The sequence below is a fragment of the Garra rufa genome, chromosome 2 (genome assembly GCF_049309525.1).
Source record: "Garra rufa chromosome 2, GarRuf1.0, whole genome shotgun sequence".
NCBI classification, from domain to species: Eukaryota; Metazoa; Chordata; class Actinopteri; order Cypriniformes; family Cyprinidae; genus Garra; species Garra rufa.
The window spans coordinates 12,789,084-12,802,422 of record NC_133362.1 but is presented as its reverse complement, the minus strand read 5'-3'; the positions used below and the strand labels follow the sequence as shown (position 1 = coordinate 12,802,422).

Genomic DNA, 13,339 nt, shown 5'->3' with positions numbered 1-13,339 from the left:
AAAAAATGGGAACGAGTACCGCGTAACCCATACCGTATAGGATTTTAGAAAAGAACCCAAAAACTTGGTGGGAACTTACCACTTATGTGGATTTTTAGGAAGTGCACAAAGATTCCGTGCGCACTTACCACTATTGTGGATTTCAGAAAGTGCCCAGGGTTTAGCGTGGGACACTTACCCTAGTAAAATGGGATTTGGAGACTGTGTTTTCCCCCATTTTGGGGGTTTCATATTAAAGCTCCAGATTTGTCATAGGATGACGAGAATTAAAATAGGGGAGGAACCCTCCCTGATTAGAGAGGGGAGCAATGCTACACCCCAATCAGGACAGACAGTCCGCAAACTGTTAGTCGACTGATGAAATCATGGAGCTACTGACCATCATATAGTGGACGCAGACAGCGGACAGACCCCTAACCCCGACTTGCAGGGAGGAACATCCGTCCTTAAAAAGGGCAATGCTCTGAAGGGACCCTTTAGTGTAAAGGGGAGCGTACTAGACCCAGTCCACATAGATGCCTACTAGGAGAAGGTGATGCTCAGAAATTACCCTTCCTTGTAAGGGGAGCATACTCATCCCACTAGGAGCCGTGCTCTAAACGGGACCCTTGAGAAGGGGAGCGAACGTGCTCAAATCAGGACCTTGAGAAAGATAGGTTATTTCTTCCTTAGCCAAGGGAGAAAAATTCACCATGCGGCAGTGGCGCTGCTTTGAGGGAACCCTAAAAGGTGAGCTGCCAACAGCCTGAGGAGGCTTCAATCGTAGGAGCCTTCGCTTCTAGCATGTTAAGGGTAGGTTTCAAAACCCTGAGAAGCAGGGAGAAATGCCAACACCCGCCAGAAGGTGGTGCTCTAGTAGGACCCTTTCCGCAGAAAGGGGAGCAGCCGTTAGGTCATTTCAAGGTCCTGAAAAAAGGGGGTAACTCCTAGTTAGTCATAAAGCCTGAAGGGGAGGTGACACTCGACCCGGAAGTCAGGCGCAAGCAGGCTCCTAACCCTGATTAACAGAGAGGAAAACCCGCCTGCCAGGAGGCAGCGCTCCGATTTCACCCTTCATCAGAAGGGGAGCTTACTCCTCCTGCCAGGAGCAGCGCTCGAGAGGAACCCTTTTCTCAAAAGGGGAGCAATCATACCTGACTCAGGAAGCCTGATGACAGATTCTACCCAAATAAAGGGGAATTTGTCCACACGACAGTGGTGCTACTGACGAACCTTGAATTAAGGTGAGCTGCTGTCATTGAAGAGCTCTGAGAGGACCCTTTCCGCGGAAAGGGGAGCTACTAAAGTTACTTCAGGTTCCTGAGAAGGGAGCTCCTGGATAGTCATGGTGACAGACTCCTAACCCTGAAGGCCAGGGAGGAACGCCCGTCCCAACGAGGGGCGCTCATTGGGGACCCTTTCCTCGGAAAGGGGAGAGCCCAGCTCGTGCGTGAGGCCTGAAGAGTGAGAATCAGCCTGGACAAGAAGGACAGGCCCCTAACCCAGATGAACCGGGAGGAGAACCTGGCTCTGTCAACGAGAAACAGTACTCTAAATAAACCCCTTCTGCAGAAAGGGGAGTACTACCTCGGTTGAATCGACCCTGCCCTCGGGCTAACAGGGGGATCGACAGACCCCAGTCTAGGTGGACTTATGTTCCTGTCTCAACGGGACATAAATCCCCCGGAGCAGGAACTTATGAGGATAGACTCCTAACCCTGAAGGCCAGGGAGGAACGCCCATCCCATCGAGGGGGCGCTCGTTAGGGACCCTTCCCTTGGGAAGGGGAGAGCCCAGCTCGAGTGTGAGCCTGAAGAGTGAGAATCAGCCTGGACAAGAGGGACAGGCTCCTAACCCAGATGAACCGGGGAGAAAGCCTGGCTTGTCAGCGAGAAGCGGTACTCTGAATAAACCCTTTCCGCGGAAAGGGGAGTGCTACTTTAGTTACTGGAGAACTGAGAAATTGCTCCTTGGAGACAAAACTCAGGAGGTGCTGGAAAGAACCTTCGGCTGATAAGATCACTTCACAGGATCTAAAGTCCACAGAGAGAGTCTGGAAGAGGGATTCTCAGAAAAAGGCCTGCAAAGGACAAATGTTAAACATGCCAAGGGCAATCCTAAGAAAGAAACTTAGGGAGCTTACCTTGAAGAGGACATAAGTCCTATGTCTAACAAATGCTGGGAGGGTGGTTTACCGCACGACCTGTGGCGTGGATAGGACGAACACTGCCGTAACCATAACCCGTAGGATCAGAGGGGGAGCATCCGACGTAAACTCGTCGTGTTTTTCTCTGAAAAGCAAAAACACAACACACAGGCCTGAGACAGTATTAAGTTCTTTTTTTTTTTTTATTAAAAGAAAAATATGGATCGTACTCACCCATGAGTGACCTGCATTTAACTCAAACTCAAACAAAACCTGTTTAAGGAGTTAAAATCCAGAACATCGGTAATGGAGGTTCTTATGGGACATAAGAACCGCTGCGTGCAGGGAGCTCATGTTGTAGGGCTCGAACCTGGGCCTTCATGGAGTGAAGGACTCAAAGGCAGTGATCTACCTAGCCCAAATCACATAAATCCAGAAAGGCCAAAGAGCCTGGGAAAAACTAACAGATCAGTGAAAGACCTCCGGTTAGTCCTCCTGAAAACAGCCCAACCCAGCAGAGTGGGCTGTCTATTTAAACCCTAGCAGGGGAGACAGCACCATCTAGGCAAGAGCTTAAAGAACTACTTTTATGTTTCCAAACAAAAAGTAATCAGTAAGCCCACACACAGATATCCGCAGATATCTGTATGTGTAGGAAGGACTACCAGAGGTAAAACTGACTGAAAGCCTCCAGCCCTAAAGTAGGAAGAGTTAACGTACAGCTAGCCTCAGACAGCTGTAGTTACTAAGACTGTTCTGCCATGATCTGCATAATCATGGTCGAACTAGTCTAGGAAAATCTCTCCCCTTTATATGTACACATATAAGCATACATAACATACATATGTATATACATATACATGCACACACATATTTTATGGCAGTAAATTAACTCCACAATCGCGACGCGCAGCATATATTCGGCTCCCGCGGGAGCTAAACAAACTCCGCCCAGACGCCAAATTCCCTCGGGAATAAACAAGCAAGGAGCCGCTGGCGACGCCGCGAATGCGTCTGTTAATGCCGCGAGAGGCAAACACACTCATGCAAAATGAGGAACAGAGAAACTCACCTCCCTCTTTTGCGTACTGCGTTTTCGCGATAAGCCCATTAGTCCCTCGGGAGCTGGACGAGCTGTAATTTATCTCACCCACGTAGCAGAGAGTCGTAGCAAGTGGGTATGAGAGCGTGCCTCTCGTTACAAACAAGCAATGAATGCACCGATCGCATTCTACTCTCTCAAGAGGTAATCTTGCTTGCGTTCTCCCCTCACAGCTCGGGCAGTGTGAAAGTGCGGGTATCAGATTACCACACACGTCACCAGCAGGCCTCCGGTGAGAGAATATGCACTCCTAGACAAAGAGAAAGCTGAAGACAGCGAAGAGGCTGTATGTTTACTTCGGCGACTCTTTATACTGTGTCGCCCGGTAGTGACGTACCAGCAGCGACGTGCGCGCCGCAGTGACGTCATACGCTGTCGCCGGCCATTTCATGGAGTTTTTCTATGCATTCTTCAGACACGAGTCACGCTGCAGCGTTCCCCAATAGCGACCCCTAGGGGACGCGGTGAGAGTTCCCTCGGAAGGGAACTACACCTTTTGCCCGGAAGACCTATATTGTTTCATATTGTCATGTGATCAAGATAGCTGAAACAAATCTATTTGCAGATTCTCTTCATTTACAGGAAAAAAGAAAAACAATAAATATGCCACTGGGTCATACCTTAAGCCCCATAAGTGCACTTCCTCTGCGGTAAAAGCCTTTGGGCCAATCAGGAGCCATTTGGATGGACTTCTCAGCATCTGCAAGGGCCAGAGGATACTGCTCCAGACAACAGTAGCAGTAGGAGCGATTGCCAAAAAACCTGTTATCCAAAAATCAAAGTCAATTAATGAAACAACAACAACAACAACAACAACAAAAGGAAATATAGTACATGTAGTACAAATATAGTATAATATAGTACAAATGATTTAATGTAAATCCAATCATCACCTGTAGTCTTTCGGGTCACATTTGATGGCTTCTGTAAACAGACTAACAGCTTGTGTGTACTGACCCTCCTGAACAAACCGAATCCCTTTTTCTAGAGTAATGAGAAGGAAAGACTGTGTGAAACTTAAATGTGAAAATATGTGATTAAGCATCTGAAAAATAGACACCAAACAGTTCACCTAAAAATTAAAATGGATTATCTGGAATATATTTCTAACATAATGAAAATAAATGAGCACCGGGACTGCCAAGGTACAAAGTGGTTTAAAAGCACCATAAAAGTGTTTCCTATAAAGCCCAAAGTATACTGTTTTGTATACATAAACTTAAAAGTTACCATCAATCAACATTTAACTTGGTAAAACATTTATTTAATGTTATCTAATTAATATTATATTATATTTTATTTGCACCAATGTGAACTTTTATAAACATTCATTTGGCCATTAACTTTTAAATGCATCATTATGCAAAAATATAGCCCTTGATTTCCTCATCCTCAAGGCATTGTAGGTATGTATGACTTTCTTCTTTTTTAGACAAATCCAATCAGAGTTACAGTCAAGCCTGAAATTATTTATACCCCTGGGCAAATTCTGACTTAAAGTTACTTTCAACCAGCAAGTTTTTGTTTGACTAGAAATGACACAAACGTCTCCCAGAAGAAAAGACGATGTACAAGCATCATTGTGGAAAAAATTATTACTCATCTTTTATTTATATTTGAACAAATAGTGGCATGTCCAAAATTATTCATACCCTTCTCAATAATCAATAGAAAAGCCTTTATTGGCTGTTACAGCAATTAAACGCTTCCAATAATTGCTGACCAGCTTTTTGCATGTCTCCACTGGTATTTTTGCCCATTCATCTTTAGAAATGAGCTCCAAGTCTTTCAGGTTGGAGGGTCTCCTTGCCATCACCCTGATCTTTAGCTCCCTCCACAGATTCTCAATTGAATTTAAGTCAGGACTCTGGCTGGGCCACTGCAAAATGTTAATGTTTTTGTCTGCTAACCATTTCTTCACCACTTTTGCTGTGTGTTTTGGGACGTTGTCATGCTGAAATGTCCACTGGTGACCAAGGCCAAGTTTCTCTGCAGACTGCCTGATGTTGTTGTTAAGAATTTTGATGTATTGCTCCTTTTTCATGGTGCCGTTTACTGTGATTAGGTTCCCTGGTCCACCGGCTGAAAAACCCCCCCAAAACATTAGGCTCCCACCACCATGTTTGACAGTGGGAATGGTGTTCTTAGGGTTGAAGGCTTCTCCTTTTTTACGCCAAATGAAGGCTACATCATTGTGCAGGCTACATCTTTGTCCAGATGAGTATTTGCAAAGGCCAAGCAGGCTTTTGTGTGCCTTATCTGGAGAAGTGGTGTCCTCCTTGAACCCAGTGGTGTGCAGTGCCCGTTGGACTGTCTGCCTTGAGGTGTTGCCACCAGCAGAGCCCAGATTCATCAGAATGGCCTTGGTGGTGATCCTTGGATTCTTTTTTTTTTTTTTACCCGTCTCACTATCCTCCTGGCCAGCACAGGTGTCAATTTTCAATCGTCTTGTATTTTTTTAATAATACTTTGCACTGTAGCCACTAGAACTTCAAAACATTTAGATATGGTCTTATAGCCCTTTCCTGACTTGTGAGCAGCCACAATGCACAGCCGCAGGTCTTCAGTGAGCTCCTTTGTCTTAGCCATGACTGTCCACAAACCAACAGCAGAGAGCTTCTGTTTTTCACCTGTTGAGTTGATTAAAACAGCTGTTCCCAATGAATCAGGGTAATTAGGATGCTTTAGAACAGCTTGAACTATTTGGAATGGTATAGAACTTTGGATTTTCCCCATAGACTGTGACAGTTTGCAAACGGTATAATTTTGGACATGCCATTTTTTGTTCAAATGTGAATAAAAGCTATGAATTTTTTTCCACAACGATGCCTCTTGTACTTTGTCTTGTTATCTTTTGGGAGAAGCCTGTTTCATTTCCGGTCAAAAAAAACCTTATTGGTTGAATAAAAGTAACTTTAAGTCAGAACTTGCCGGGGGTATGAATAATTTCGGGCTTGACTGTATATAAAAAAATGGCTCTTCCAAGCTTTATAATGGCAGTGGGTGAGTGTTTTTGTTCAACAGTCCAAAAGAAGTCTCTAAAAGTGCATCCATCCATGATAAAAAGTGGCTCACAAGGCTCCAGGGCATAAATAAAGGCCTTCTGTAGCAAAATGATGCATTTTTGTAGGAAAAATATCCATATTTAAAACGTTTTAAACCGTTTTCTCTAGCCATTCTGGGCGCATGACATAGGATGCTGGTATAGCGCCAGAGAGAATATGCTAGTCTCGTGGGAACCAACCTTTATTCACCCCCTGGAGCCTTGTGAGGCACTTTTTATTATGGATGAATGCACTTTATTGTACTTTTGGACTGTTGAACAAAAAAAACACCCACTCACTGCCATTATTAAGCTTGAAACAGCCAGGACATTTTTAAATAGAACTCTGATTGGATTCATCTGACAGAAGTAAGTCATTTACAACTAGGATGCCTTGAGGGTGAGTAAATCCTGGGTTAATTTCCATTTTTGGGTGAACTAACCCTTTAACTGTGACTGACAAGATGATGGAAAGGCTAGTTTACAGTTACAGTGTGTATAAACTATTCAACAGAGGGGTCTGTTTAAGATGCAATTGTATGATGTGATAGTATTGCCCAAAGCGTTGTTTTCATTTATTTATTTTTAAAGTTTTACCTTTAATGTCCCATGGAATAAAGAAATCATAGAAGTTTGATAAGTTTCATAACAGTATAACAACATTTTAATTTTAGGGTGAACTGCTCTAAAACAGAACAAAAAAAAAAAAAAAGAAGAACGTGTCAGAAAGAAAGATTTTACGCACCTACTAGTAAGGCACTTCTTTTCGTTTTAGCATCTGAAAAGCCAATGACCTGTAAAAAAATAAAAATAAAAATAATAATTCAATAAATTTATATTAAAGGAATATTACAAGTTATTTTCAACATAATTTGTCTGAGCTGCTTCCGCAGCATGCTGTTAACTACCACTGAAATAATTTTGACTCCTCTCTATTCTACTACTCTGAACTATAATCAAAAAGTTCAATTTAAAAGCAACGGCTGTATCTCAGGTCTAATACTAATGCTAACACTACATACTAACATTACAATTTGCACTTCCCAAATTATAAAACACTGAAAGTTTATTATGCTCACCAAGGCTGCATTTATTTGCTCAATGATACTGGGAACTCATTATTGTTAAATATTTTTCCCATTTAAAGCAACTGTCTCCTATAGATTTATGTTTTAAAAAGTAATTTATTTCTGTGATGCGAAGCTGAATTTTCAGCATCATTACTTCAGTCTTGAGTGGTTTCTGAAGGATCAGGTGAAATTCTAATAATCTGATTCGCAGCTCAAGAAACACTTATTATCCGTGTTGAAAACTGTAGTGCTGCTTAATATTTTTATTGTGAAAACCTGGATAATTTTTTCAGGAAATATAAACTTTTAGTAATATTATAAATGTCTTACTATCAGTTTTGATCAACTGAATGCATCCTTGATGATAATAATTTAAAAAATAAACTTACTAGCTGGATTTTTGAATGGTAGTGTACACTAAAAATAACCAAGAAAAACCAACAAAAATAAAGACATACACTGGTAAATAAATATTTCACAACAACAACAAAAAAAGACCTGCTGTGTAGGAGTTTGGTCTCGCTACACATTTTTTCAACATGAGCTTAAATTTGGCTTCCTGAGTAAAAGCTAAATCTACAGTAGGCTACCGTAAAACATGCAATCTGTCAAGACAGTTGCAGCACTACAAGCTAAAATAATAAAAGCTGTCATATAAGCCCAAAGTGACAGCACCTATAGATTTATGAACTACGATAATACCCAAGATTCCCAACGCCCTGGTTCAGCATTTCTGGGCTCCACCTTTACAACACAAGAGTACGGGCAGCCACAAACAGCAACAGAGGACACTAAATAAACAATTACAAAAACTCACTTCTCCTGTCCTGCTCTCATTTTCCTTGTTTTCTTTCGACTTGTGAGCTCCTTTACTTTTAGCTTTGGGTCGAATGTGACTGACAGCATTGGCAACAAAAGCACTATTCACATCCCAGCCTGGGTCCTAATAATGAAGAAACGGTGTCAAAGTAAGCAATTTGAAATAATTGTGCACTTAAATAGCAAACTCTGGAAGTCAATCAATGGGAGCAGTATGGCTGGCTCTGTTTTCGTACCTCCTCGCTAGATCGGGGTGTCGGCTGCCGGTTGCTTTTGTTTCCCGATGCCAGTGGAGGTCCAGAAGGACTTTTACTTGGAGGTGCAACTGGCTTTTCTTCCACCTTTGAAAAGCCAATATCTTCCACCTCCTCTGGCTCAGACTCCTCAGACTCATCAAGTTCAGAATCAGCTCCGGCATTCTCCTCCTCCTCCTCCTCCTAAAAGAAAAAAAAAAACATTTTAATGAAATTAACATAATGACTTTATTCAACAATTTCGTCTCTTCCATCTCAGTCTTCGATGTGCATTCAAGAGGAATGAGGAATGCACACACATGCATTGTGGTACTCTTGTGAATGCGAAGATTGACATGGAAGAGAAGAAATTGTTGAATAAAGTCATTATTTTTGTTTTCTTTGTGCACAAAAAGTATTCTCATAGCTTAATAACATTATGGCTGAACCACTGATGGCTCATGGACAGTGTTAATTTCGTTGATGAACAATTTATCATAATTTTCATCAACAAAATTTTTTTTCACAGATGAAAGAGAGGTGATAACAAAATAAAACTGGTTTTGAATGCCAAAAACGATGGCGAAAATAAATTGACATTTTTGTCATTTAATAAAATTGAGTCGAAAATGTTAGGGTGGGGCTATTTAGGAAGAAATCCAGTCAGAACTACTCTCCATAGACAGCAAGGGTCCTACTATGGTCAAGACACAGAAACATTGTAAGGCTGAAGCTATGAGAACACTTAGAAAATTGACTTTATTCAACTATTCTTCTCCTCTGTGACTATTTTGTTGATGTTCTTGGTACCTTTCTGGACCTTGGCTGTCTATGGGGTGTCAGAGAGCTCATGGATTTCATCAAAAATATCTTAATTTATGTTCCAAAGATGAATGAAGGTCTTACAGGTTTGGAGCAGCATGAGGGTGAGTAATTAATGACAGATCTTTCATTTTTGGATGAACTAATCCTTTAAGTGCATGCAAACAGTTGGGAGAATATTAGATGTGTATCAGTACATTGAATCCATGCATTCAGTTTTAAAGAGACAGCTGCCTAATTTAGTTGCCATTGTCTCTCTTTAATGTTAATCAAGGAACAAAAGAAAGCCAGAAAATCACTCATTCCTCTTGGCTGAATCAAAACGAATTAACTAAACCCATTCAGTGAATTATATCTACTGTAGATTTCCTTTTTTATGTTGCATAAATGGAGAAATAAATACAAAATCTTGTTGAATTCACAGTTTTGGCGAGTATTCAGCCAAACACACTCATTTACATTTTAAAGGGACAGTTCACCCAAAAATGAAGATTCTGTCATTAATAACTCACACCATCATTTCGTTCCAAACCTGTAAGACCTTCGTTTATTTTCATTAAACAAATTAAGAATTTTTTGATGAAACCCGAGAGCTGTCTGACCCTTCATAAACAGCAAGGGTCCTTCAAGCTTCAAGAATACTTTTTGTGCACAAAGAAAACAATAATAGTGACTTTATTCAACAATTCTTCTCTTCTGTGACTATTTTGTAGATGTTCTTGGTACCTTTCTAGACCTTGACTGTGGTAGGATCCTTGCTGTTTATGAAGGATTTCATCAAAATTATCTTATGTTCCGAAAATGAATGAAGATCTTACGGGTTTAAAAAAGCATGATGGTGAGTAATTAATGACAGCACTTTCCTTTTTGGATGAACTTACCCTTTAAGTGTATGTAAACAGAATATCAGATGTGTATCATATGTACATTGCATCTATGCATACGGTTTTAAAGAGACAGCTGCCTAATTTAGTTGCTAATATCTCTCATTAATGTTAATCAAGCAACAAAAAAACAAAAAAAAAAAAAAAAAAATCACTCAATGCTCTTGGCTGAATCAAACTGAATTAACTAAACCCATTAGATTTTGGTGGACTAAATCTACTGTAGATTTAGTTGACTAATATCTTATGATATTAAGTAGACTAAAACAAAAACAATTCCAGTGATTAAAATATGACTAAACCTAAATTACATTTTAGTCAAAAGACTATGATTAAGGGTAAATCAAAATTTGTTGTCAAAATTACCATTGCACATGGACTATTTTATCATTGTCCTTACTACCTTTCTGGGCATTGAACTTGGTAGTTGCTGATTGTGCAGGGTCAGAATGCTCTCAGATTGGGTCAAAAATATCAAAGATGAGCAAAGGTCTTACAGGTTTGGACATTATGTTGAGTAATGGAAAGGAAAGGAAAGGAAAGGAAAGGAAAGGAAAGGAAAGGAAAGGAAAGGAAAGGAAAGGAAAGGAAAGGAAAGGAAAGGATGTGATGTGACGTGTGACCAAGTATAGTGTTACATACTATAGGAGCATTAAAATGAATCATGCAACGCATTTTACAGGGTTCCCATTTTAAGCCAAATGTTAAATTCCCATACTAATAAGCTGAATTTCCATGAACGGATCCATCCATTTGCAAGCCTTCTTTACTTGTTCACAAACGTTTTAGTACAAAACACAAATACACACCACTTTTTTTTTTGTTTTTGTTTGCTTTTGCCTGTGAAATGCACCAATATTTTTCGGTACTATTTCTACAGAAATTCAAATTCAATTATATTTTTTATGCTTTCAGTGGTTAAACGCTCTGAAGGATTTTCTGTTTGTCATCAAGTTCATCATTCAGTCTTTTTATTTCTTCACATTTAGTCTTTGCTGTTCTATCATCTACTTTTAACAACCAGTCTTTGAAGCCAAAGCTCTTGGAAATGTACATTTTCCTGGCATGTATGCCTTAGTTAACAGGAACAACCTGGTGACTGCATTTGACTTAAAGGGTTAGTTCACTCAAATCAAAATTCTTGTTTCAACCCTGTAAAACCTTTGTTAGAAGATATTTTTTATTTAAGATAATTTTATGAAATCTGAGCGCTCTCTGACCCTCCACAGATAGCAAGGGTCCTACCACGATCAAGGCCCAGAAAAGTACCAAGATGATTGACAAAGTAGTCCATGTGACATCAGTGGTTCAACTGTAATTTTATAAAGGTATGAGAATACTTTTTTGCGGAAAGAAAACAAAAAAATGACTTTATTTCACATTTTCATCTCTATAGCGTCACTTGTGGACGCGCATTCACAAGAGTACCACAACACATGCGGGTGGCAGCACTGGCACTGACCCAGGGGGGTGTTCCATAAAACAAGTTTACCAAATAAGCCAGGCTTATTTCAGTTAGTCTGACTTATTGTCACTTGATTTGGCTCAAAATAAGTCAGACTAACTGAAATAAGCCTGACTTATTTGGTAAACTTGTTTTATGGAACACCCCCCAGATCTGGCATTTTGATGTTAAACACATGTGCCATGCCTTGTTTACACGCGGAGACGTGACCTGACGCCCGCCATACGCATGCATCGTTATACTCTCGTGAACGCATGTCCACAAGTGACGCTGTAAAGATAAAAATGTGGAATAATGTTGTTATTTTTGTTTTCTTTGCGCAAAAAAAAAATTCTCGTAGCTTCATAAAACTACAGTTGAACCACTGATGTCACGTGGACTACTTTATCGATAATCTTGGTAGTTTTCTGGGACTTGAACCTTGCTGTTCATAGGAGGGTCAGAGAGTGCTCGGATTTAATCAAAAATATCTTAAATTGTGTTCCTAAGATGAAAGAAGGTGGAACATGAGGATGAGTAATTAATGACAGAATTTTTCATTTTTGGGTGAACATACCCTTTTAGTGAGTGCCAGTTGATGTGTGCCAGGTAATAAAATGGCACTGAAAAATAGCCTAACCATAACAACAGGCAAAAAGTGTGAAACAACGTGATAAAAAAAGAAATGTGGTATGGAAAAAATTAGGAAACTAAATTTTAATGCAACAAACAAAAATCCCTGATATTCCATGATTTGGACAAAAAAATCCCTGACTTGAATGTCTGGAAAAAACCTTTTAAAATTCCATGATATTCCATGACCTGTGGGAACCCTGGAACGTTTGCGCTTGTCACATTCGAAGCATTTGTGCCATTACTTTAAATACATGCTGAACTTTCTATCAATCAAAGGATCATAAAACAAATCAGGGTTTCCACAAACACAAAGCTGCACCAAATCAGCATATTATCTGATTTCTGATCATGTGGCTTTGAAGACTGGAGTAACTGCAGCTGAAAATTTAGCTTTGCCATCACAGAAATAAATTACATTTTAGAAGATATTAAAATAGAAAACAGTTTTTCATTTTAAAAAGGTAATAATATTCAACAACATAACTGTTTTACTGTATTTCTGATTTAAAAATGCAGCCTTGGTGAGCACTAGAAACTTTCAGTGACTTTAAACTTTTAGACACACTTTTTGTGACAAAACATAACTATATTTACCATGCTTTATTAAATACCCAATTATCATGTTTGAAAGTTAGATTTCTAAACATGATGCATTTGATCTGTAACCGACTTAAACTAGTTTCAATTTACCTGTTCAGCACTTTCATCCTTTTTTCCCCTCTCTAGTTTCTTCCGCTGACGTTGTCGCTATAAAAAAAAAAGACAAATTGAAACATTTTTGTCAGCAACACAATGCATGCAATGAGGCCTATTTAATGCTCTATTTATAGCTCTATGCACAATAAGAAAAAACAATGCTCAATAGATCTGCCCTGACAGTCAGCTCTAGGTTAAAGTGGATTCATTCTTGTACTCAGTGTGTTAAAGTTTATTTCCTCTCACCTTCCTCTTGGCTTTGCGTCTCTCTGCTTTCCGTCTGGCCTTCTCCTCCTCACTGAGACCCTCCTCACCAATTAAGACATCCTGTAAAAAACACACAACAAAAACAGATGTATTAGCGTTTCATACAGCACATGTAGGTGCTTTGTTTCAGAAGAGAAAAACTGTGCAAGATAGCAACAGCAGTCTTTTATTAAATTGATTGTTCATTCAAAATTCTGT

At 39.9% G+C, this 13,339-nt stretch overlaps 1 protein-coding gene across 1 annotated transcript in view; it reads right to left on the bottom strand.

The window, feature by feature from the left end:
• Positions 1-13,339, bottom strand: part of LOC141326164 (uncharacterized) — a 33,658-nt gene that overhangs the window by 11,369 nt on the left and 8,950 nt on the right. Inside the window, exons 3-9 of the mRNA XM_073834878.1 lie at positions 13,121-13,201; positions 12,869-12,925; positions 8,396-8,596; positions 8,158-8,283; positions 7,016-7,064; positions 4,121-4,211; positions 3,848-3,989 (exon numbers count right to left, since the gene is read on the bottom strand). Of these exons, the coding sequence (XP_073690979.1) occupies positions 3,848-3,989; positions 4,121-4,211; positions 7,016-7,064; positions 8,158-8,283; positions 8,396-8,596; positions 12,869-12,925; positions 13,121-13,201 (747 nt within the window). The remainder of the gene's footprint in view (positions 1-3,847; positions 3,990-4,120; positions 4,212-7,015; positions 7,065-8,157; positions 8,284-8,395; positions 8,597-12,868; positions 12,926-13,120; positions 13,202-13,339) is intronic.